General features: G+C 32.1%; 2 protein-coding genes across 3 annotated transcripts in view; one reads left to right on the forward strand and one right to left on the reverse strand.

The window, feature by feature from the left end:
- The window catches only part of LOC140437368 (uncharacterized), a 31033-nt gene extending 14106 nt beyond the window's left edge, over positions 1 to 16927 (forward strand). Inside the window, exons 10-16 of one of the 2 annotated variants that reach the window (XM_072526860.1) lie at positions 255 to 536; positions 667 to 780; positions 9921 to 10044; positions 10595 to 10697; positions 10783 to 10922; positions 15461 to 15638; positions 16746 to 16927. In XM_072526860.1, the coding sequence (XP_072382961.1) occupies positions 255 to 536; positions 667 to 780; positions 9921 to 10044; positions 10595 to 10697; positions 10783 to 10922; positions 15461 to 15638; positions 16746 to 16871 (1067 nt within the window). In that variant the 3' untranslated portion in view covers positions 16872 to 16927. Of the gene's footprint in view, positions 1 to 254; positions 537 to 666; positions 781 to 9920; positions 10045 to 10594; positions 10698 to 10776; positions 10923 to 15460; positions 15639 to 16745 lie in introns of those variants that run through there. The other variant, XM_072526870.1, reaches the window with a different exon arrangement.
- Positions 16928 to 18109: 1182 nt separating this feature from the next.
- On the reverse strand, positions 18110 to 24698 carry LOC140437377 (uncharacterized). The gene is made up of 4 exons (XM_072526883.1): positions 24573 to 24698; positions 21512 to 21758; positions 18655 to 18769; positions 18110 to 18240 (listed from the first exon to the last, which is right to left on the reverse strand). The coding sequence occupies exons 1-4, from the start codon at positions 24667 to 24669 to the stop codon at positions 18130 to 18132; spliced, it is 570 nt and encodes a 189-aa protein (XP_072382984.1). The 5' UTR covers positions 24670 to 24698; the 3' UTR covers positions 18110 to 18129.
- Between the last annotated feature and the right edge of the window lie 2208 nt (positions 24699 to 26906).

A 26906-nucleotide genomic window follows, 5' to 3' on the forward strand; every position in this document is an offset into this window, starting at 1 on the left:
AAGTTAACGATTTTGCCACTAATACCGTATAAAAGGACTTTTCTTAGAAAAGCAATCTTTTCCGTATATTTTATACAGCTTAGTGCAAATGTAAAGTATCTATCCTGCTTAAAGATATTACGATCTTAACAATTCAATCATTAGATTCTTCACTAATAACCCTCTTTCCTTTTTTCTCCTTTTATAATATTGTGTAAAACACATTTTATTGTTCAATAACAAAGTAAGTCATATTTTCGTATTTATTTATGTAGATGCCGTTTCAAATACTACCCTGAAACAACCACTTAACGAACAAACGCGAAGAATATCGATGGATATATTTAGCCAAAGATCAGTTTCTAACGAACTGTTAAAATCTCTCAGATACCTCACTAGTATTAACAAAATTAAAGATACCACGTCCAGTTTCACTTGGGGTCAGCTAGATTCAGCTATGGTTGCCAGAAACTTGATAAGTATTTGTAATCAGGTCAGGGAAATATTTAGAACGGAACCGAGATTGTTGAATTTGAGATCGCCTGTTTATATAATGGGTAAGTTTTCATATATTAGGAACCAGTCAGTTTATAAATGTTTTTTTTCATAAGTTTCGTATCGAGTTTTTTAAGATTATAAGTCCATGAAAGAAATAGAGTGTCTATACATATACATTTCTCTCTTCAGGGGACTTTCATGGAAACATTAATGATTTACTGTATTTCGAAAAAGTTTTGTGGCACATAGGTCCAGGCCTTACACCATCATCTTTGCTGTTTTTAGGAGATTATGTTGATAGAGGTAAGGATATCAATAACTTATTAAAATTTATTATACTTCGTGTTAAAATTATTAATAGCTCAGTTTTTATTACGCAGATAATAACCTCCAACCTCATGTCATAAACTACTAGTGATGAAGAACTATAAACTTATTTAAAATATTTTTAACACATTATCTCAACGACAACTATAAACTTCACTTCTTCTTCTTTGGGTGCCGTGCCCGTATTCAGACGTTGGCCGTCATCATGTTTACAATTTCCTGAAACCTTTCTCTGTCGGCTGCTGCGCGAAATAATTCTTCTACTGTGGAACCACACCATTGTCTAATATTACGCAGCCATGAAAGTTTCTTTCGACCAATCCATCTCTTTCCTTTCACTTTTCCTTGTATTATAAGGCGAAGTAGATGGTATTTAGGTCCTCTAATTATATAGCCGAAGTATTCTGTTCAAAATACTACTGTTCCTTAAACTGTCAACTTCTTGTGTTTATATACATTTTCTGACATTCCAGATATTACTAGACATTTCAAGATTTTTCGATGACATCTCAATCATTATATATTTCTTTAATACTTCTTCTTTTTCGTCAAGGGTCTTTTTCTATATGGAATAAATCTCACGAAAGTGTCGTAACACTGCTCCCTCCTTTATAGGTATTCGTCTCGAATAACTGGTGTATAAGGGCCCTGTTGAAGCCAATAGTTAGATAATCGCAATCTCGGCGACAATTGATCCATAAGAATTTGTTTCGAACTCTGGTAAGTGTTCTTTTAACTCCAAAATATCCTCGAGAAAAAAATGCTATGCAGTTGTTGCAACAAACACTTAATGTGTGATTTTGACAGTACTAATTCTTGAACTGTACTGTACGTACTTAATTGGGACTTTCCCGCTTCCGATATGATGACCATTGAAAAGTTACAGAGATTCTCATTGAGCCCAGTACGCTTTTATAGTTCTACTGTATTTGGTCACTTTCTGCCAGATAGGTCTTACTTCATTTGTAAACAATTGTCGTATGACTTTTAAGTCATTATCTTTCTTTTGACTCTTTTTAAGATTTTCCAAAGAAGTCTGATCACTATCTTCTTCCTGTTTAACTCTTGTCCTTCGGCGACTTACTTCTTCCTAACATTTCCCTTTTTTTTCAAGCTGACACTGACTTTGAATATGTAATTCGTTCAAAGTATCTTCAAATTCTTGTATTTATTCATCCTGCAAAATTGACACCTGTTCTCTTAACTTTCCTATTTCATTTTTACTAATCGCTAATAATTATTCCTTCAAATGTGCAACTTCAGATTCCAGAGTATCTATTTGCCTTCTGTGGTCACTTGTGGGAAATCTACTTCTTGGAGACTAATATCTATTAGTATTTCTAATAATGTGACGGGCTTCTGGATCTAGGCGACCTTTTCACCTCATTCTTTGGTTCTTTTCTTCTCGGCTGGGATCGGCTTCTGCAACTATTTTGCAAATATCCTATTCTACCGCAATTAAAACATCTGTTTTGATTTTGAGACGTTTGTTAAAGATTTTGCAGTATGCTTCACATTTGGGATAAAATAGGTTGTTGATTATATGCGAAAAATGCTTTTCACAGTTTCATACATCTGGGCTGAGATTAGCGGTTCATCTAGCGTTTTGCGGTGTTGTAATTGGACAGTTTGTTGAATTTCAACATCCTGTAGTCCATTTATAAATGCTTGTATACCAATTTGTTCCAGAAAATCTTTAGGTGCCTAACGCAGTAATCTTTTAATATCGGCTTCATATTATTGCAGACTTACATTGTGCTTTTGATATCGACACAGCTGACTTTGGAAAACCTGACGAGAGAGGTGTAAGTGGGCGCATCCTGGGAAAGAAATTGCAAGATAGTTACTGCCTGTCCTCGAAACGACACTAACAAAGAAGCTGCCATTTCTTTTACAGTCAGCGATTTACTCTAGTTGCAGTTTCGAGTTGAAAACAATACGTTTTTCATGCTGTTTGACCATCGACTGTGGATGGTTTTAAAATTTTGCTAGTTCTGAGTGTGCCTGGTTTAACTATGGAAGATAAGGATGCTGTTTGTTTTAATTCGACATTAGTTACTGAAACAATATTAGATAAAGAAGCTTGGGTATTAATTTTTCTTTCTAACCGATCTATTTTTCTTTCTAAATTAGATTTTAAATCACTTTGTTGTTGTTTTAAATCGTATTGTTGTTGTTCTGTTTTATTTTAAAAATCGTTCTAATTTTTCTATTCTACTATTAATTTGACTTACATATAACTTAGTTTTCGTGTAGCTGCGATAAACTACTGATAATTTTTTAACTCTTTCCTACACATCTCCTTCTCTTCTTATTCCTGTTTAAACTTTTCCTTCACCTCCATACGCTTCTCCTTTTCATCTTTCTTGCCTACGTTTCTCTTTTTCTGACTTTACTTTTCTATGCTTCCCTTTTTCTTCTTTTATTTTTAAAAATCATTCGGGGGCATCAAGACGTATCTATTTCTTTATCAAATTCAGTAGATCTTATATTTACCATTAATAGATTGTGACAGATATAAACATTGGTAACAGAGCAAATAAAATAAAAGAAGTGAATCCCAAGCGCAGGGGCTTACGCCACCTTTTAATAAATTTGTGTAAAAGCTTTTATCTCGTTTGGAACTAAAAGAAAAATCTCCGTGAGTTTCTACTTATCACTGCGTATTTTAACTAAATGAATATACAAACTTTGTGTATATTATACGTATGGAATTATTTATGTATAACATCAAACTAAGTGCACACGTAATATATGTAACTCAGTGGGCACATTAATACAATTAGGATCATATATTTTTACTCGTTCCTCGCGGTCTAAAAATTCACCGAGCGGTATCTACGTCAACAGTCGTGAACAAAAATTCTGCATCTATTTCGTATATAGTGTTAGAGTAAATCCATCCGAACATGCAAAACTATTTAAAAAATATTTTTTAATTTAGAAATCAAAATGTTACTCCACTTTCGATAATATTTACCAACAGTGTAAATACATAAATAACGTAAAAACATATCTAGTTTCCAAAAACACTCCCTGCACACCAGGGACCCGCTTACACTTAGAGCTAAGTAAGTCGAGGTCGAAGCGACATCTCTGTTGACAGAACCTCAAAAAATCCATCAAGGATTTACAGTACACACATTTACACAGTGGTCTTAATCTGTCAAAAAATTGTCTCACTTTTGGTATAAGAGTATAAGAGCAATTAATTTTAAGTTAATTGTTTCTTTTTTGTGTGAACCAGCAATTTTGCCTAAGCAGTTTTTCGCATAGTTCTTGGTACTTGCGATTGGCAGATCTTGTGTGGACAATATATTTTTACTTTAAATAATTATAGATAAAAGAACAGTCAGAAATTTACCGGATCGATCGTTTAATATTCGTTAACTTAGAAAAGGCCTATGATACAATACCCTTAAACAGATTGTTGGAAATATTGACGAAGGCAGGCCCAAGTAATGCATACATTAACGCTATAGCAAACATGTACAGCGTTCATTAAAAAAACTAATACGACTCTTGGTAAGATTTGATCATTTTGAGCAGTGTATTTGATTGGTATGACATTACATTACATTTATTATGACAAACAAATAAAATAAACAAACAACAAACAATTAATTATATATGTTAATTTATAAATTGTAATAATTATTAAGGTCTAAATGTGGCATACCGCGCTACAGCTCTTCAGTATTTTGAAGTATAAAATTACACCGATGCAACCGTTTTATAATAACCCCCATACATTCTGGATTGGGTTTTAATCTGGACAGTAGTTGGGCCATAGTAAGGTTTCGATATTGTTATTCTGGAGCCACTGGTTTATTATATTTGCAGTGTGAACAGGACATTTATCTTGTTGGAGGATAAAATTATTTTCTGAATACAACTGTTCTACAATGGGAAACATGATGTTTTCTAGAATATTGAGATAAGTCTGCCCAAAAAACCTGCCATCAATACGCCATACCATTCATATCCCTCTATATGAAAGCCATCGCCATATATTGGAGCTAAAATGACCAGCTGCTCGATATCTATCAACATGTAGAGGATTAAATATATTATTATTTGGTCTATAGACCCCAATTTTGCTAATTTTAGAAGATTGAACAATTTTCTCATCTGTAAATAATATTACCCTGTCCCAAAAATCTTGATTTTGTAGCTTATGGTTTAAAGCAAAATACTGTGCTTGATTGCTTCTGTTGTGGTATCAGAGCTTGTTTTTTAGCTGCAGTTCGGTGCCTAAGACGCGATGCTTTAATTCTACACCAAATTGTTGTCTTTTTTCCCGGAAACTGTTACATAATTTTTGCAATTCTTGCATGTTCAAAAGGATTCTCTTCTAATCTTTCCATAAGCGTACGATCTTCATGAGCGGTAGATATTTTTGGTTTTCCAGAATCTTGCTTTCTTCCGAGATTTTCTTGTTCTTTCCATCTTTTATTAATATTATAAACTGTTGTTCTGCTTACGTTAAAATGGTTCGCTACGGCAGATAGTGACCAACCATCTTCTAATTTCGTTACAATTCTTGCTTTTAGTTCTTTGCTAGCATGTGGAGCCATTTTTTGAGGTTGAACAGAATAAGTTATCCATTAAATTTTAAGATTTGGCAGTGACAGCGACAATACGTAAATAATAAGTATTTATTCTTCTGTTATATAAAATACACTGTTAAATTTTCTACAAAATACGCTTTAAGAGTCGTATAAGTTTTATAGCTACGACAAAGAACAGGAGTGGCTGATGCAGTAGAGAGAGTAGCAACACTAAAATGGAACTGGGCAGGTCACGTGGCTCGAATGACAGACAATAGATGGACAAAGCGGATACTGGAATGGAGACCAAGAGATGATGCCTACCGAAGTAGAGGTCGTCCACCAACACGTTGGACTGACGATCTAAAACGTTGTCATAGGAATTGGATGCAAGAGGCACAAGATCGAAATAGATGGAAAATTATGAGGGAGATCTATGTCCAGCAGTGGATAAGCGAAGATTGAATGATGAAGTTGTTAGGAACCAGCTGTATACACATGCAAAACGTGTCATTAAAATGGAATTCAATTTCAGATGTATTTACTATCACAAAAGACTCAGGCAAAGATGTTTTTTATGTCCAGCTCTATTCAAAATCTGAATAGATTTTTAGAATTTAGATAAAATAGAATTATTCAGAACTGGAGAATAAGTATATAACAAGTGTTTTCTTGGCAGACGATCAAGTGTTTATTACAAACAAAGAAGAAGACCTATATTATATGATTCGAGAGTTAACCTAAGAATACGAAGTCAGAATAAAGAATGAAGAGAAAGACCGACATCTCTCGATTAAAGACATAAAAAAATCCGAAAAATGAAAATAGCTAGGGACAGTGATTGCAAAGGAAGGAACATCGAACCGATATATTTAGTAGAAAATAAAACAGGACCAAAATGTAGTACAAACACTAAACTCATCACTTTGGTCTCCTAAAATTAGTTTGCGAACTAAAAATTACAATCTACTGAAATACAGATCTGAATGTTGGCAAATGACGATGAAAGAGAAGAAAAACCTTAAATTGGTAGAAATTGACTATCTAAGAAGAGCGTGTCAAATATCCAGATTTGATCACATGCCAAATAAAGAAATAAGAAGAGTAGGAAGGATTTACAATACTGTAAATACAATAAAAACCAAACAGCTTACATCTTTCATGGAAAGACGAACGATAGCCAAAACATGTAATAAACGATGTTCCATATAATAGAAGAAGAAGAAAAAGACCAGCGAATAGAATACAGAGAAGGAATCAGGGGAATAATAAGAGATCGAATAGAGAGACCGAAAAAGGTAGAAATTGAAATGCGGGAATCAGCAGAGTCTGTAGGATCTCTGTAGATATATATGTATACAGATTGAACCAATTTAAAACGGAACATACCATTTAATATATATCTGTTTGAACTGCATTTGAAATAGTGGACCAATATAAAACTTGGACAAAAATAAATCCATACCCGGTGATAGACATTGTATAAAATATCGTTCAACTATCTGTCGGAGAGATAGAGCCGAAATTTTGAACTGATCAGTAATATGACATTTCTCTATTGGAATAATATATTCATTGTAACTGGGTTAAGACTTTGCCTTACAGGCGGACGCCCCTCGTGGTACAGGGGGTGGCTATACAGGGATGAAGTTGTAATTTTTTTCCGAAAAATTAACGATCGATAATATGACTAAAAATTTGCCCAGAGTAAGATCTTGGTATAACTAGACGAAATCCCAAAGAGCTGACGCGAGAGTGGATACATAAGGGGTGGCGGACAGGGGTGAAGTTGCAATTTTTTGGGGAAAAATTAACGATAAGTAATATGTCCGCCATTTTCATGGCTCATTATTTAGCCCCTAACAACTATAAATCCAAAAGGGCGGACAGCTGGGTTGGTACAGAGAGCCATAAAACGGGGTCAAATGTACCACTTGCCTGCGCATTTTAGGTCTCGGCAACAATTTTCAAACTGATTTTATTATGATATTTTTATACCGATTGATTTGAAAATTTGTTGTATGCTCACTTCTGTTACTATACTAAAAAGCGTCAAGTAGAGTTTTCCTCAAAATTTTCCAAAAAAATTTCCGTAAATGAAAATTTTCGTAATTTTTTGAGGTAAAATCTAATTTGTAGAACCCTTTCGATTTTCTGTAAGTTATACCATGATTTTTTTCCAAAAATTTTCAAACGATTTTTCCGATAAGAAAAAAAAATTTAGAAAAACTTTAAAAATTTCGTCATTTTTCTCACTCATTGATGTCATTACATTCATCATCTTCGTCACTTTCACTTTCAATATCACATTCATTATCTGCACTACTTCTCGAACTGATTCTGGCATCTGAGGTCCACTAAACCATTTGAATTTATATGTTTCATCTTCAAACTTCCAACCATGTTCTTCAACAATCAATTCTGTTGGTACTTTTTTATGAGCATTTGTCCAAATATTTGAAATATAATGAGCTCGCAGTAGATGTTGGTGTAATTCATCTTGACATGGTGGTAAGCTTGAAGCATCGAAATTTTTTAGTTTTTTTTTAAGGCTCGTTCACATCATGCAACTTATACTGGTTAAATAAATCTGACATCGTTTACTTTTCTTTTTGGAATTGTTCTCGTCAGTCCTGTTCCATATAAGTGACATACGAAAGTTTCTAAGGTTTCAAAAACTTCATTACAATCGAAGTCAGTTTCACCAAGTTGAATAAAAGCATCTTGGTACATATTACATTTAGCGCATGCGTCTAGAATTACTGATCTAAATGAACGCGCATCATTATTATTTTAATATTTTAAAATAATAATGATGCAAAATTAATGTCCAAACAGAATTTGTAAAATTATAATTAACTAATGAAAAAACATTCAATCAATTTGAAAGGTAAAAAAAAAAATATATTGAAAATATCTACAAAGTAAATTTCAAAACTTAAAAAATTGTTAATTCCACTATTAAATTGATTTTTATTAATAATTATTTGAAAAATGTTAAAGGAATTCTACAAATTGAATTTTATCTATTGATAAATAGAAATAATATATTTTGTATTTGATTATTAATGTAATAATAAATCAAATTTTTCTTATATCTGAACAATCATTATTTATGCAATATAAATTTAAAAACCTTTTTATTGTAATAAAAAATAAGTAAAATTACTATTTGTTATACCAAAAATATTTAATAATTAACATTATAAAATTACTTTAATTTAATAAAATATCAAATATCAAACATTTATTCAATTAAAAATTAATCCGTAAAATATTTATATTTAAGAAAAAAATGTGATTTGCAAAGTAAATATGACTTTAGTTTGGAAAAAAACATTATCATAATATCATTTTAATACTACAAAATATTCTATAAAAGATTCAGACGATGACGTAGAGTTTTATCAAATTTTTAGAAAAGTTTTTCTAAATTTTTTTTTCTTATCGGAAAAATCGTTTGAAAATTTTTGGAAAAAAATCATGGTATAACTTACAGAAAATCGAAAGGGTTCTACAAATTAGATTTTACCTCAAAAAATTACGAAAATTTTCATTTACGGAAATTTTTTTGGAAAATTTTGAGGAAAACTCTACTTGACGCTTCTCAGAATAGTAACAGTTGAAAATTGTTACCGAGACCTAAAATGCGCAGGCAAGTGGTACATTTGACCCCGTTTTGTGGCTCTCTGTACCAACCCAGCTGTCCGCCCTTTTGGATTTAAAGTTTTTAGGGGCTAAATAATGAGCCATGAAAATGGCGGACATATTACTTATCGTTAATTTTTCCCCAAAAAATTGCAATTTCACCCCTGTCCGCCACACCTTATGTATCTACTCTCGCGTCCGCCCTTTGGGATTTCGTCTAGTTATACCAAGATCTTACTCTGGGCAAATTTTCAGCCATATTATCGATCGTTAATTTTTCCGAAAAAAATGACAACTTTATCCCTGTATAGCCACGAGGGGCGTCCGCCTGTAAGGCAAAGTCTTAACCCAGTTACAATGAATATATTCCAATAGAGAAATGTCATATTACTGATCAGTTCAAAATTTCGGCTCTATCTCTTGGACTGTAAGGAAGCGATAAGTGGTTTGACAGCATAATAACTGCTTGTTTAGTCTAGTTTTTTCAGTGATTCTAGGCAACCTATTTGGGTGGAGTTTTGACTTGTTCTTGAATGAGTTCCGAATCCAGCAGCCGGCTGAAGTATTGTATTTTTATAATATAATTATTTGACAACCTTTTGTTGGCCAACCACCTAGAGCGGAGTTGAGCCGAAATACATTGATTTCGTATGTTCCGTTTTAAATTCGTTCAATCTGTATATAAAACCCTTCAGGAGGTTATTGAAATGAATTACTAAATAATGCTTCTACATATTGGCAAAGTAGATTTCACTAAACTCACGCTATCAGTGTTTTATTTAATGTGATTATCGAAAATTTTTGCTATATGTGACTATTTTCAACAGTTATTTAAAAGCAATATTTTTGTCTGCGACCATATACGTCATATACACGTCTCTCCGACATCAACCAAATTAAAATTCCACGATGTTTCAGGTGCTTTCAGCTTTGAAGTTATTGCATATTTATTTTCATACAAGCTGCAGAGTCCCAATAAAGTGAATCTCTTGCGAGGAAATCATGAAATTCGCGAGGTTCAAAAGATGTTTACTTTTTACAAGTATGTTACTGACTAAATTTATTTTAAAAATTCACTTAGTATTAATCAAATTAATAAATTTAACAAAAATATTATTGCAGCTACTAACGACCCTTTATAAACAATTCTTTCATTTGTCTGTTTTATAGAATTTTCCCTTCAGATTCATTGAAATTTTTTTTTCGTATATTTTACACTCACTGCTCTCCATTTCATCCATCCATATCTGGGAGAATATGAACACAAAGATATTAAGTTTTCTTTCTGTTTTATTATATTTTATCTATTTTCTTCCATTTTATATAAATTTTGCTGTAGGTTATTTCCGTGACTTTTTCTCTGTCTTTTCGTACTTCTCGTGCAGTTGTTTTTGTTTTCTTTAGCTTCTTCATCGTATAACTTTTCAACTTCTCCATCCATTTTTTATACAACCGTAGAGGTACATTCTAACGATATAACCAAAATGATTTCAATTGCTTGTCTCTCGTATATTGTAAATTTTTCTCTAATCCACTTACTAAGAATATGCAAGTAGTATCTTTTATAAATAAGCCAATGGTTCCATTTTTAGAGAATGCTGCCTTAAATTTGGCGAGAAATTAGGTAACGAAGTTTGGACAGCTTCAAATAATGCATTCGATACAATGCCTATAGCTGCCACTATAGACGGAAAGGTACGTTATGTTAAATTGAATTATTGTTACCACAGACGGAAATGTACGTTATGTTAAGTTATTCTCACACAGAGGTAAGTTTTAGGTATTTTGTTGCCATGGAGGAGTACCGCCACCTTGGCTTTGTCCCGTCATTACAGCTATCAACGATATCCCTGTACCTCTTAACCAACCTGATGTGCAGAGTTCGTTGGCATGGGAGCTGATGTGGAATGATCCTGTAAGGTAGGTATCGATATTAAGGTATTTCTTCTTAGAGGTTATAAGTCCAACTATTTCCAATTCCCTTTCAGTTTTCTATAAACTACTAGAAGACCAGATTAAATGATATGGGGTTCCTCTTTCTTATATTTCCCACTGCCATCAATTTAGTACTGTTAGCGTCCATATGCTTTAATATTCTTGTTGTCCAGTCTATTTATTTCATCTCTCATCATTTTGTCGAATTGGATGACTTGTTTACTTATTTGGTTAGTAATTGGGTCATTACGATTAAGGTTGGAAATAAGACATTGAAGAATTGAAAATATGTATTAAAAATCAAAGAAAAGCAAAAATATTTATAGAAAGAAAAACAGTCTATTTACACAAACAACTTTACAAAATCTTTTGTAATAATTTGGTAGTGCGGTACCGAAAAATTGTATAGCAAGAAAGTGAGTAATGATTTTTTCTTCTCTTTGTACACTTCCCGTCATATAAAACTGGTACACTTTTTTTCCCAATGTAAACTTGGGTTCAGACTGGATACAATGGTTCGTGAATTAATTCGATGTTGCCGTCATAGATAACGGAATTGCACTAAATCTAAATAAAAAAAATAACGTTTAAAAATGTATAACATTTTTAGATAGGTATTATTTTTATCATTAACAACAAAAAACCGTATCTAATAAATTTAATAACCTAGATTATTGGCACATGGAACATTGGAATGCATCAATGTAATTTTTTACTTTAATTACCTACCGAACACGAACTGTATTTTGTGTCAATAAGTTTAGTAACGGGCAAACTACCAAGATTAATTTATTATTTATTAAAAGAACGATAACATTAACAAAAACTAACATTATACTTTATCCTACGTAGATTATAAACTATAAATTATCCGGGGCGAAAAAACGCTTTTCAAAACGTGACGTTCAATCCAATACCTCACTGTAATGTTTTATTATAATAACTTAAAGTTATGTCTAGATTGATTTTATCTATCAATATATTTGAATTAAAATATTTTCGTAAATTATAATAAAACACAAATCAATGTATGAGTACTTAATTGAGATGATGAAAAATTACAAAATTATTATGAGAATTTTTTAGGATGCATGTTTAAACAAATTTAATGTGACTGACTGATCGGGAATGCTCGATGTTTTAGTTTTTAAAATACTCAAAACTGCCGGTCTGTCACACAGCCCTGTTTTTGGCTGGTTTCATATAATATTTTCGTTCAACTGGCAACAGTGCCCTAGAAATTAGAATGACACATATGTGACAAGAACAACTTACACAACTTGAAAAACACGATTTTCGGTTATAAGAGTTGTACCAGTTTTTTATGACGCGAACGATACCATATCCATTACTAAACGTTGGTTATCAAATTGGTTATCATAATTTTATTTACCGCAGCTCTGAAGAGGGACGACGAAGACTGATTAAACTCACGTAGGTTACGAAGTCATTATGTTTTTCTTCGACCAGGGCCCTGATTCTATTTCATTTCGATGTCGAAATTTAAAAGCGACTACGCCATGACAGTCGCAATCGCTAGCGATTCTCATTCATTTCGATTGTAGTTAAAACTGGGGATATTTACTTTATCATTTTGACACTGCTGAAAATTTGGGTTGGCCCTGTTGTTTATTGGCTGCACTACGCTTGTTGAATGTTTGTTTTGTTTACGTTACGTGAACGTCTTTTTTTTCTTGTTTGAGTTGTTAAATCATAAATATTGGCCATTCTCAATTATATTTTGAATTGAAAGAAAAGATGGCAAGAAAAAAAAAGGCGATGTGGGAGATCCTTAAGTTATAACGACTAAGATTTGACTTAGTGGATATATTCTAATATATTTTTAAATTTACTGCAGCTTAGTAATACTAACCCTAAACATTTTGGGTATCCTAGAGGCATAAACACCTTCTTCCAAATATGGTTCTAATACCCTTATTAAATAATTTGCAGCTTGTTTATTAAGCCGGAATTGCTGCCTAAATTGAGCATCACTTAGTGAAAAAGAATTTTGAGTATCCCGTAACATTCTTCTTATCCTCCGTTATGAACGTCGGATATCTAACCTCTCTAATTCCTCCAAAACTAGCAAATGTCCGTAAAACACAGCCATATTGATACTTTTTGCCTCAGTTTTCCTTGCAAGGATCAAAACACCGCCTACTTAAACTGAACCTAAGTTCACTTCTCCCAGTCCAGTCAGTCATGTCAGATTAATTTCGACTCGAAATGAAATTTCAACCACTTTCTTGTGGTTGAAATTAATTTCGATAAGTCGAAAACTAGTGACGTCGTTTGGTTAGTTCAGCTGAAATCCACAAGGTTCGCAAAGTCGCATTTCGACGTCGCCATATTAATTTCGACATGTTTTGAGTCGAAATCTCAATTAGAATCAGGACCCTGGACTCCTCTTTCCACATATTTTAAGATTTAGGACTCTAAATCCTTCTGGGTGTCGAATGACATAGACAAAATACTCCAATTTTTGTATTTTTATAATTTTCACTATTTTTTAATCAGGGTTTTTAAACACCCTAATGTTTTTTTATCTCTTAACCCAGCTTATGGATAGCAGCTTTTAATATACCCATATTTTAAAGGCTTGAAGTTTATTTAATGGCGATTTAGTGAGCCTTCAGCTTTTACCTCCATACAATGAGAAGATGTAATATTTGATGAGCCTTATTTTCAGGTTATTGTTAATACTTTGTCTTCCCAATATTTTTTCATTCGGAAAAACACTACTTTAGCCTTTTCAATGCGGATTTTTATTGTTTTGCTCATATCCAATTGTCGTGTTTATTTGAACCTAAAAGATAAGTGATGGTCTCGGTTCTTTTATTTCAACACTATATGCTGCAACTATGCAGTCGTCCACTGGTGCTTTGGTTACTAGCGTATATATTTAGTTTTTAAAGTATTAATAATTGTAATAGTAACTGTAGTTTGTTCACAGAATTCGTAAGCAACACACTATCATCCACGTATCTCAGATCTTCCATCTTAATTCCGTTGACCGTGATACCGACATCATCCCTGGCCAGTGACTCTTTGAGAACGTGCTCGGAGTTCATATTAAAAAGCAGTGGTAACAATATGCATTTTTGTGTCACTACAAAGAAAATTTCAATTGATTCAGAAGTATCTAGGCCAATTCTGACATTTGTTTGCTGGTGATAGTATAGATTTTATATAATTCTTAAATCTTTGTCGTCTATTCCTAGTGGTCCAAAAATTTTCATTAATTTTTATGTCTAATTTTGTCAAATGCTTTGTCAAAGTCTATAAAATACATGTACACAGGAATACATCTCTACACCTCTGAACCAGTATCTGCACGCTGCATAATGCCTATCTCGTTCCAAGATTATTACGGAAACCAAATTGCGTATCACTAATTTCTTCTTCAATTCATAAATTCTGGAATGAGTTATACGAAGAATGATTTTTCAAATGTGAATATTAAAAGATATTGTCCTATAGTCGGAGCACTTTTTAACATTTACTTTTTTTGAAAGCATCACAATTAGATGTTAAGCATCACAGATCTGTTATGCCAATTTTCAAGTATTTTAAGTATTTATCTTGATATTTCATCTTGCTTTGTAACTTTTCTGATTTGGCCATTTTTATTGCATTTTATAATTATTTCATTATTATTGGGAATCTGTAATACAATTGTGTATTTTTTACTTGTTCTTCGCTAAATATTTTTTTAATGTCCTCTTCCCATATTTTTAATTTATCAATATCTTTTATGATAAGGTTCTCTTCTTTATTTACAAGGCTGTATGACCTTTTATTTCGTATACCAGTAATCTATTTTATATTTTTGTTATCACATAACACATAATCACATATTTTGTTATCACACATAATGTGTGATAACTGAATTTCAGTTATCACACATTTCTCTTCAAACCAAGATTCTTATGCTAATAATATTTTTACTTAGCGGTAGTTTTGAGAATCTCAGTTTTCAAACTTTTAAGCAACGATTAAAAAAACAATCTATTTAATTGTAACCAGCATAATAGAAAGTATAAAAAACTAACTTATTATTGTGTAAGTATATCGAATAAAAATGAATATGCTAGAATCCAAACAATACGTCTTACATATATTTTTTTGTATACTACGCCTGACAAAACTCTTATAACAAAGTTTTCACCCTTTTTATTCAAAAAAAAAACTTTTATTCCGCACCCCATCGATGTTGACCTCTCGTTATTACATTGTATTCGTTAGCCGTCGAGATCGCTTTCCGTATTTGAGTTTGAAATTAAATCAATTGTAATAAGGTCAGGGAAAAGTTTTGCACCTGTTCGAAATAGGTCAGTAAGTTAAGACCGAGAGTAATTGGTCGGTTTCTAGTTTCTTTTAAAATCTGGACATGTTCCTGAAAAGTTAACACAACTTTTGTTTTTTATATCTGCATAGTCCGGTATATGAAAAAAAAAATTATGATCTTAGCATTGCATGTTTATTACACTATTTTTAAGAGTTCCATTATCCTATTTTAGACCAAAAGCACTTAATGATAAACTAGCTATGGAATTGCTTGCCAACGAAGGTTTTGCTGTGAATACGAGAAGGGGCACGGCTCATATATTTAGCGTGGAAGCATTGGAGAGGTTCCTGAAAGCCAATCAACTGACTCATTTCGTACGAGCTCATGAAGTTGCACAGGCTGGTTTTCAGGTATTTGTTAAGTTTGTGGGTTTTTCACTATCTATAAATTTTCTAATTAATTTTGTTCCTTAAATATAAGAAGAATATTATTGTATATTTTAAATGTTTTAAGTATTTTATTTTGTCTTCACTGTCAATCAATTCTGGTAAGGTTGATTATTTAATTATAAGTCTCCTTTTTAATTTCGGAAATTTAAGAGTTATTTTTAAGAAGAGTTGTTAAAGAAAGATAATTAAATATAACCGTAAAATTGGCATTTCTTTATTTAACGTTTCGGCATGCAGGTCGAAAGGCGTATCAAAATACTTTTAAAAAAAATTGGAGTTATAACAAAATATTCTAATCTGATCTTTATTATTTACTCATAGGAAAGTAATACGCTTAGTACTATGCTTTATTTATCTGTTATTACCCCCATATATTATTTTAAGACAATTGTCTCCAATTGTCTTTTCCACTAGTTTTCTACAGTGTTTTGCAGTTCCGTTTCGTAGTTTTTCATAAGATTCCATGTCATCTTCGTTTTCTTTTTGTCCCAGTAACAGCTCTCATCATTTAGTTGAATCCTCCACCTGCTCCTCTATCTTTTCTCCTTCGTAAAAATGTAGTGGCTTTATGTAATTCGTTTGACTATAGTCCCATCTCTTCTTCTAGTTATATATCCAAAATATTTTTTAGTTGGTAGTTGTGGCGAGACTATTTTTTATTTTAAGTTCTACTAGTATTGAATTATTTGTGCAATTTGTTATCCACGGCATGCACAAAATCCTACGGTAGACCCTCAAATGCCAATATACGCTTTGAATCTTCTTTTTTGATGGTCCATACAATATTTATTTTCAAAAAATAGATATCTTTCTTTTATGACTCTGTTTATTAAAACAATCTGTGCAGCTGCATATTACATTAAAAACTCTACTGTATATGTATGTAGTACTTTGATGATCTTTTGTCTATATGTATATTCCACTGCTATTAAGCACATGGCTTATATCCTTCATTCAGTTAAAGTTGTTGAATTAAAGAATTATTGATTAAGACCATTTTATTAAACAATAAAAATGTGCAACTAACAATTGATAAAATGTTTTAAAAAATATCACTCCCACTTTTAGGTTAATCAGAAAGGAAAATTGCTGACAGTGTTTTCATCTTCTAAATATTGCGGTGGGAAAAACGATGCAGCTTGCATAATGGCGGATGCGGGAAAACTCAGAGTTCTCAGACTAGACACAACATGAACAGTAAGGTTATATTAAAAAGCAACAGAAAGAAACAAATAATTTGGTATAACACATTTTCTGTATACAAATAAATAAAAAATCTTTAGAAATGTTGTGTTTAAATTTTCGCAATGTAGAGGAGAAAGAAAGATTTACTACATACCTACTAATTTATTAATCATACTCACAATTATACTACTTGTTAGCAAATTAACTGACAAAAAACTTACGTAGTAATATTTTAAAACTCTTAGTTACTTGTCTATGTACTATACGGATGGTAATGAACAATTGGTTATCATTATTGTATTGATAAGAAAACTTATTTTTATACCGTGAAGTACTTTCGTTCAGTTTTTTATTGGTTGATTATCAAGGTTTCCTTTCTTGCAGTATTTTTCTCTTGTTGCTATTGTATTTATACCCTACAAATTGTCTCAACAGAAGAATCACGCTCAGATTTAGATATCTATAATTTTCGATATACTTTTCTGAATTCTTTTATTTTGAGACAATTCCAAACCCTTATCCACACCCTTATCTGTAAGTCTTTCAAGATTCTAAGACCCTATACCGATTTTTCCAACCTGGTAATTAATGGTTATAAAAATAGTCCTCATTTGGAAATTCAAAATGAGCTCAGATTGTTTTCAGAACATTTTACCCTAGGAAATGCTATCTTTACAGTATATTTTTTGTTATTTTGTCTATTTGTGTATTGATGTTTGCATCCCTTACTAGGAGATACTTACTTTATATGAAATACAATGTATGAAGATGAACTACCCTCACAATAGTATAAGAAATAATCTGATCCATTTACCACAACAAAAGAAATTATTAAAATTTTACAGGACTGTGATTACATACAAAAATCTATCATGCTGATATCTAGAAAAACAAAGATAAATGAGTCCATCCATCTAGCTAAAAAGTATAAAAAGGTTCGAAATATGACAAAATTGTGGGTTGGAATATGTTTAGTGAATGGATGTTCACGGAAATGCTAAGAAAATATTAACAAAAGGAGACGGTGACAAACGAACAATCAAAAAATAAATAATTATTAGATCACACCTGTCTGGAAAGCGAAATTAGGAAATAAGGAAAAATGAAATAAATTAATAAAGAAAAGAAGCAATAAACATAGACGACGAATAAATGTTAGATTGGTCTTATTAATATGTCAGATTTCATTTATTTATGTGTCTGTATCAGCTCTCTTATTGTTATTTGTATTTTTTGTTTCTTTGTAAGACGGTTAGCAAATTTACCTTTAAAATAGGCCGTGCTCCAACTGTTCCCCAATTGATAACTTATTTATAAACTGCGTTTGTTCTGCAATTTTTCTGGCAGCATCCGCTAAATTGTCGTAAAAATAAATAAGCTAAAAAATAAAAATTAATATAACTTATGTATAAGTATATAGATTGGTAGTAGGAAAACGTACATATTCGGAATAGTTTTATATTTAAGGGGTAAAAAACAAAAAGAATATTAGAGATTATTGTGGTAATACGGTAAGTTGATGTTCCACCTCTTGAAATCCAAAGAAAAAGACCAAAAAAATTGATAGCAAAAAAACAAAATTTGTTGAATTGAAATGCCAGCAAACTTATTTTAAACTCCACTTGTGGCTTATTCCCATTAAAATAGTAATTGCTTTAAGATGCCACAAGAAAATAGTTTTAGAATAAATTGAAATTAACTGATTTATTGTAAAGAAGGAGAATCAATTTGAGTACCATATTTGTAATAAACTTTTGGTTTTTTAACATCTTTTCAAGAAATATCTACTTACCTCTAAAAAATCTAGGTAGTCTATAAAACCATCTTGGTTCGTGTCTATTACAGTAAATCGTTTCCGTCTTTTTTCCAAGTCACAATCAGACCATAGGCAAAGTAAAATGCAAGAACTAAAAACCATACGAGAACATTTTTATTTTTGTTTGGACGAATTGGAACATTAGTGATCGTAATAATAAAATAAAAATAATAGAGTCATAAGAGGAGAAAATTCTGAATTATTGTTAAGAGAGAAAGACTTTCATAAGGACCAGTTTGGTCTAGAATGAACATCGTTTATTTCGATAAACTTTCGAAAAATATTAATAAAGTAACGCCAGTCCCTTGCCTATGATCAAACATCAGGTCAGCGTTTAATGACCCGTGGTCCATCGACGGTTCGAGATTCCATGATCTAGATGTGCTGACGAAGGGTCTAGAAATCTGTTGGACCAGACGACGTTCCGCTGAGAGACTTCGATGAAATTCCGAAACAACGGGACAATGATATATAAGGAAAATTAAATTGTAAAGAGTTAGTCTAATAAATATATTTGAAGTGTGAAGTAGATAAATGTTATAAATTAATCGTGTTTTTAGTAATACTGTTAAAAGACTGTAAATACATTAAAATGAGTATTAAAAGACTGTAAATAAAAGTAAATATAATATAAATATTCTAAAACAATAAGATTGTAGCATCATCCAATGTTTTATGTATCCTTAGTTTGATATTAATTATTGGGCGTTTTATCTTTATAGTTTTCTTTTGTGTTGCTTATAAAGTTTACAAATTAGAACTTAAAATACGGTTTATAAATATTATGTTTTGTCAGTGCTGTACTGCAGTATGAAATTATGGACAATAAAGAAGAACAATGTGAAAAAAATTAAAGCTTTTGAGTTAAAGATGTATCGCAGAATATTACGACTTTGATCCTCGGTACAAACATTAATTACTAAATACATGGATTTAAGACGAACAAAAAAGAGAAAAAAGTTGTACTGACTATTAAAAGGAGAATATTGAGAATATTTAGAGAAGAAAAATACTAATTAGTTCAACTTATACCGCAAGAAAAATAAGTGAAGGAAGATCAATGGGTAGAAGACATTTCTAGTCCAAAAATCTGCGTGAATAAATCAACATCGACAATAACCATTTGTTTAGACTAACAGGCTTGGGACCAACCTTTGGAATGAAGATGCCACTTGAAGAAGAAGATGCTTGATGCCACTAGACGCGAGGCTGCGCTGGAAAGTCCACGTTAAAAAGAAAAGAGGGGAGCTTGGTATTAGATATAAGACATTGTGTTGGCTGATTGGAAAAAATTCAACATTATCCATTCATAATAAATTATCTACACTTCATCTAATTTAATACGAAATATTTAGGCGGTAGGTGTGTTCTTTTTTAGAATCACTTTGCCGAGTACACTGGCATTACAGCCACTAGACATACTGTATTATATACGCGTAGAAATAATATTTAAAGATTTCTATTAATGTTAACTTAAAGAAATACACAATAATATGTTTCATTTTATTTGTATAAATGCATTATAAACCGTTTTTATGAAGAACATTTGTTCGGAACACACTGTAACTGTAATCGAACGTAGGTTATATTTTGTGATAAATTGGTAACACTTATTTGACAGTTCTGGTGTTGACACGGTGTTGAAAAAAGTGTTGTTTTTGTTTAAGTATTTATTTCATTTAACATCTTTATACGACGCATACAAGCGGCTCAAATTGTTTTTAACAAGATTATTTTTTAACTCTTGTTTTGTTTCTATTTATGTACATTAAATATTAATTTGTTTTGTTTTATAATCCACTTTTGCAATAATTATGTGACCTATTTCATTTCAAATGGATTCAGGATTTTTTTATACTTTGGCAACTATGTCAACTTCGATCTCTCCTAATGATAATGACGTGCAACGGTCTGTAAATTAGATGGACTGTATTTACAAGCAAGTACGGAGGCCATGGGTGCCAACTCTGGAGCTGTACCAAAGCTAGTAATTTACATATTATCCAGAGATTTCAAAAGAAAGTACTGAGGAACATTGTTGATGTTCCTTGGTGTATCCGTAACAGCAACCTCCACGTCACGAGCAGAGGCTGCATGGTCATGTGAATGTCGAGGCAATCCAGCAATTTGAGTTAGTATAAATGTGTAACAATTTAGTGTAAAAAGCAGAGTATAGTGCTGTGATGTTATTGCATGATAGTTGTAGTGCATTAGTTGAGAGATAAAATAAGAGTAAGCCATGTAGTAAGCCCTTAGATTTAAGTATTTGCTGTATATTAAGTTAGGCCAGAAAATAACTGATAATTGGTTATTTGTGACCAGATAACAGTATACAAACACCGTACAGGTGTTATAAAAAAATTATCAAGAAAATCGAAGACAAACAAACGTCTTTATCTGATTTTTTTTACATCAGAACTAGCTGTAGTCAGCTTCGGCTCTTATGTGGTGAAATGCATGAGTCCATGATTTAGATAATTTACATAATCATAAAAGATGAAACAGAAATATAGACGAGACAAAATTAACAATAAAATATTTATGTTTCTTATTAAAACAATCATAATCATGATTTTATTGACACGAAGTTATTAAGCGACCCTCGTTATATAGATTTATACATTTTTTGTTGGTGCACTACCATATGGAAGCATCCCTATGGTGTTCTCCCACTCCAACTGTTCTTTACCACATTTATTATATGAAAGAGTTAAATTAGGAAAACTATATTAAATTTATAATTACCGCAAATATTATAAAAACCTCCCTTTCCTAATTAACTTCGAAGAAATTTATCCCGAAAACTTTTTCTCGAATTGGGCTAACGACTTACAATGCTTCGAAATCGATCATCTTATTACTCTCATTAAGAAAAGTTAGGAACAAGCTATGTAAATAGGAGATTGTTGATTCGTTCCAATCGGGAAAGTTTATCGCTAAGTTCTTTTCTTCCCAACTTTTCCCATCAATCCTTTGCCGCTTTTCGGTTCTGTTCTCTAGAAGTTTCTTGTTGAAATCCTTAACGAGTTTGTCGTACTTTGATTCCGTTTCCTCCTCTTCAGTTTCACTATCAACTTTTTCTGAAAATATAGAGATATAATTAGTCATTTTTAAGATTCGGTCCGATTGATTCAAACATCCGGATCCTAAAATACAAGAGTGAAAGCAGTAGTTAAACCATTAAACAAAACAAATGAATAAATAAGAACTAGTTTCTTTTAGTTTATCTGTGTTTTCTGTTATCTTGTTTTTTATCAAAAAGTTTCAATTTTGCAATTTTTTCTATTTTGAATTACCGAGTTTGCTTAATTGGAATGAAAGATTTTCTTCTTTCCTTACATTTTTTCCATCAGTTTACAGCGCGGTTTAGCTGTTAAGTTTAATTTTTCTTAACTATTTGTATAATCCCAATATTATCTTTTTTATTTTATTATATATTTTTTTATTTACAAACTCCTTTTAGCCCATATGGCTACTAGCGAAAGAAAAAAATATTAACAGCCATAGAATAGTACAACAATTTTGTATATATAGTTTATTGTTTTTAAATATTGAATAATCACGTTGGCATCGCAGCACTTTAAGAACAGCTCTTTCAAATTCTCCGGGACTCCGAATTCACCTCATTCCGCAATGTGTAACTGGCACTTCACTAGGTTTCTTTATTGTTAGCTGGGTCTGGCAAGCATAACTATAAGGCGACTATAACCAAGCCGCAGTCGCATGAAGATCACCTAAGAAAAACGATTGGCGGAACTATCAGACCATGGTTGAAATGTTGGTTTTCTCGCAAGTAGTTTGGCCGCATGTTTTTTGAGCCATCTGTTATTCCATATGTCAACTATTTTGCTGTGAAAATATAATTTGAGATCTGTGGCTGGATTTTTTGGATAGGTCTTAATAGTTACGTCTTCCAACGCTTCTTGTGCATATTTATCTGCCTGATCGCTTCTGTGATTTAGATTGTGCAATTCTTGTCTAATGAATTTGGCCACAGGATAGGAAGAATATTTAAGGCCAATCTTGAAAGTATTTCTTTGTTACTCCATGCTTTTGATGTTATTTGGACTCATAAGTATTTGAAGGTTTCAGTTGATTTTATAATTCCCATTTCAATTTGCAGGCTTTCTGATTTTTCTCCTGTAACTAATTACTCGGTTTTTTGTATAGTCATTGTGAAGCCCCACTCGGTGTACTCCTCCTCCAGTAGCGCTCTCGTCTTCAGCTAGAATGGCTTGGTCGTCAGCAAAGTGTATCGTGTACAATCTCTTGTCTTCGATTGGAATGCCCATGTTACAGCATTGTGGAATAATAAAATAATAAAAAGAAAATAAAAGAAGAATTTATAAAATAATAATAAGTTTTGGGTTGTACGGCTCCGAACTTTGGGAAATCAATCAAAAAACAAATCAAAAATTAAGGCAATGGAAATGGACTATTGGAGACGATATTACCGGCACACTAGACTTGATAGGGTAAGGATCGTAGACTTTAGGAGAGAAATGGGAAGTGACCTAGACATAATAGATACTATCAAATCCAAAAGACTAAAATGGTAAGGATACCTGCAGAGAATGCCTGAAAATAGATGGCCAAAAAAGATAATAAAAATAAACTCCGACCACTAGAAAAAAATGAGGTAGACTAAGAAGGTCATGGAGAGAAGATATCGAAGATGCAATGACCGCCAGAGATTTAAAAACTGAAGATTGCTTCGACAAAAAACGTTGAAAATTAGGCTTTAAAGGTCTTGGCCTGCTTAACAACGTTTTTCCATTCTGACTTGTCGGATACTTTTCTTCGCCACTGCCACTGATGTTCATGGTTTTAAGATCTTCCTCTATCCACATTTTATGGGGCCTCCTTCTTGTCATATTTGTATGTGGTTTCTATCTCTGGATTACTTTTACAGCTCGATTATTTGGCATTTTTCTAAGTGGCCAAGCCAGTTTTGTCTTCGTGATCATACAAATCTAAAGATATCTGCGCTTTAGTTCATCCAGCTCATAGTTTGTTTTCATTCTTCACGGGTTTGATATTTAAAATTAATTAAATGACGATCGATTTACTTCTTATTTTTTGACAATAGATCCAAATTTATTTGAGAATATAATAACCAAGGAGGGGGAGTTGGCATTTTGCTAGGATAGATTTCGGGGAATTCAGGGTTTAATTCATTTATGTTATGATTAGTCTGTATCTTTCATAAAAGGAAATATGGATGTTTGCGTGCTGAGTATCAGAGAAGCGAATGGTTTGGTTACATTGTAAAAGTACCGCTCCCCTGCATATGAGAGTAATTATTGCCATCTTCTTAGATCTAATGGTAGATTACCGAGTTTCGAGTTCCAGCTGAAGGTTTATGATAGTTGTTCTAAATACGTTGTATATTATTCTACGATAATTATTTGGAATGGTGTGTAAAATTTTTAGATCTGTTATTGTTGCACCAGGCGAATAAGCATGGCATCCAAAATCAATCTTGGAGCGGATCAGATTTTTATATAATGTTAGCAGAGTTCTGGCGTCTGCTCCCTAGTTCGTACCAGAAAGACGTTTCAAGAGAATATAAATCAGAAATCTCATGAAGCCAAGAAACAGAAATATGCATATCAGCGAATGGTGGTATTCTGTATCGAAATCAAACCTAAACCGTCTATTTTATTTTTAATTTTTCTTTTATTTTTACATTTCAAGAGGTTTAGTCTTTTTTGACAAATTGCTATAATATATTTGATGGTGGTTCTTTCAAGTTAGAACTGGATCAAATATTAATTCTCACCTATTAGTAAAATTCTATTATCTTTTTTATTCTGGATTCCTGTGTATTGAAGTGTGTATAGTTTAAATGTGGAACAAGAGGATAAAAATTAGGAATATTAAAAAAATATTACCGTCTTGAGGCACTTCAGGAATAAAGGCACAATATCTTGTGGGTTTTAGTGGATAATCTAATATTCCTGATATAACTGAGCTAAAATATTGTCCCATTTTTATAGCGGAAACAGTTAAGTGACGGATATGTCACAAGTTTCAAAAATATTCATTGGCATTCATAGATTCAATAATGCACGAAATGAAAGTAAAAATACTGGAAAAATTCTTCTTTTTTAACTTGAATAGAAAGAAATAAATTGAATAACTAGCGATTTTTGAATACAAAATATGTCGATTATCAAAGAATCTACTAGCTTTTATGAAATTTAATAAATGGTCTTTAAAAACATAATTTTTCCTAAAAAGTCTTAAACAAAAATCTTTTTTCAATTATTCTCCATTTCCACCTACGAGTAAATTACCCAGATAGTGCGGCGATTAATGTTTTCTAAATTGTGTTATTTTAGAATTCTAAAAATTTTCAGGATACTATAGAGGTATTGAGGTTGATTAAAACTAGAATTATATTGAAAATTTTATTTTGCTAAAAGACAAAAACGATAAAAATTTCCAAAACTTAACATCAATAATATTTGTTTTGTCCTTAAATACTGAAACCTAATCATAATTGTTTCGTAAATAATACTTTTTCTATCACATCAATACGATTATAATAATACCGTACAATGGAACAATACAACTAAACTTTAGGCGCATGAATTTTTACAATGTCCGCTAAACGCTATCGTACTCGTAGTAATAATCTTTTATAAATCTACATGTTGCTTATACGTATAACGATATAACTTTATATGAAATTAATGGAAACATTTATTCAGAAAATGGTCAAACTGTCTTTAATCATTTAAAAATTTTAAATAATAGGCAACAAAAAGTCTTGGATGTTTTTAGTGTTCCAACATTCTTTCATTTCATCTTCAGCTTCGTGATTGAATCTTTTACCTGGTGTTCCAGTCTTTTATAGATTAGGTCGTTTATTTCCACTCTTTAATGTTTTTAAACTGACTTAATCTATTGGCATTCATCGTTCCCTCTCCCATTTTCGAGTAATAGTTTTTATTCTAGATTTTTCCATCGGTTTTCTTTCGAAGACTATTGTTTATTTTTATGTTGTAGATGTCTTGTTTAAATATCTGGTGACGATAATCACAGATGAAAACCACATAGAAAAAGAGTTCTCCGCAACGATAGCTATGGGGAATAGAGCATTATATCCCTGTCATCATTATTAAGATCTATGCTGCTAAGAAGAAAATCTAAATTAAGACTCTACAAGTCAATTATTTGCCAATTTGTTACATATGAAAGTGAAACATAGATTCTACATCAGCGGGAAATAAATAACGCTAATATTTAAAAGGAAGGTTCTCAGAATTATAATTGGCCTTTAAAGAGATGAATTGATAGGAGAGTGGAGATGGGGCCGCAATGCAGATTTGCCGACTCTGGATGATATTGAAAACATCGTCCGATATATAAAAGCTAACCTGATAAGATGGGCAGATCATTTAGTAAGATCAGAGGAATACAGAGTGCTAAAGACAGTGTTTTTTGAGAGACCAGACAGTAGAAGATTAGTAGGCCATCTCATAAAAAAATGGAAGAATGATATTGAAGCCGATTTATCCAGAATTTTGGTGTACACCAATTGAAAATGGAAGCACAAATCGTAGAAGATAGAGGGCTAGAGTGGATGCAACGAACACTCACCCCAAGTTGTAAAAAAAGTCAAGAACAAAAAAAAGATGTCTCGTTTATTTTTGCATAATCTCTGGTCTTGTCGCTATCTTCCTCATCTATCCTAAGGATTAGTACAGAATATCATGCTGTGTATTCCCTATCTGTTCAATGGCAATATAGCCGAAATAGAGCATTGGTCTCCTCAAAACTATGTTCCCCGCGCCTCTCTTCGCCAGGTTCTTTCTAGCAAATTTCTTGCTCCCATCTTTTTAATTGCCTTTCTTTTTATCTTGCGAACTGCATTTTATATAGGACCCTTTTCGGCAATCTTTCAGTCTTCATTCTCACAACATTACCAGCCCATCGAAAGTCTCTGAAGTTTAACAACTACTAAGATCGATGTCCCTTTGAACAGTTCGTAGAGTTGATAGTTGTATCTTCTTCATACTTCGTTTTCTAGACCCTGATTGTTGTAGACCCTTAGTTTCGATCTCCAGTGTGTGATTTTGAAGAGGAACATATAATCGAGTGAAAAATAAGCTTTTTTTTACTATTCTTCTTTAAATTTCTGGTCTTTCTGTTCCTCCATCCGTGCTTAATGTAACTTTCTAATATGTGTACAGTTTCAATATCCTGTCCTCTAATTCTAC

Source organism: Diabrotica undecimpunctata, chromosome 1 (assembly GCF_040954645.1).
Source record: "Diabrotica undecimpunctata isolate CICGRU chromosome 1, icDiaUnde3, whole genome shotgun sequence".
Classification (NCBI taxonomy): Eukaryota; Metazoa; Arthropoda; class Insecta; order Coleoptera; family Chrysomelidae; genus Diabrotica; species Diabrotica undecimpunctata.

Bases quoted from the DNA above. Each gene is read 5' to 3' on its own strand.
- LOC140437377 (XM_072526883.1), bottom strand. From the start codon at position 24,669: ATGGGACAATATTTTAGCTCAGTTATATCAGGAATATTAGATTATCCA. The intron at 21,759-24,572 runs GTAATATTTTTT...CTATATTTTCAG, and splicing joins TCCTGAAGTGCCTCAAGACG to AAAAAGTTGATAGTGAAACT. The intron at 18,241-18,654 runs GTAAGTAGATAT...TTTATTTTTTAG, and splicing joins ACTACCTAGATTTTTTAGAG to CTTATTTATTTTTACGACAA.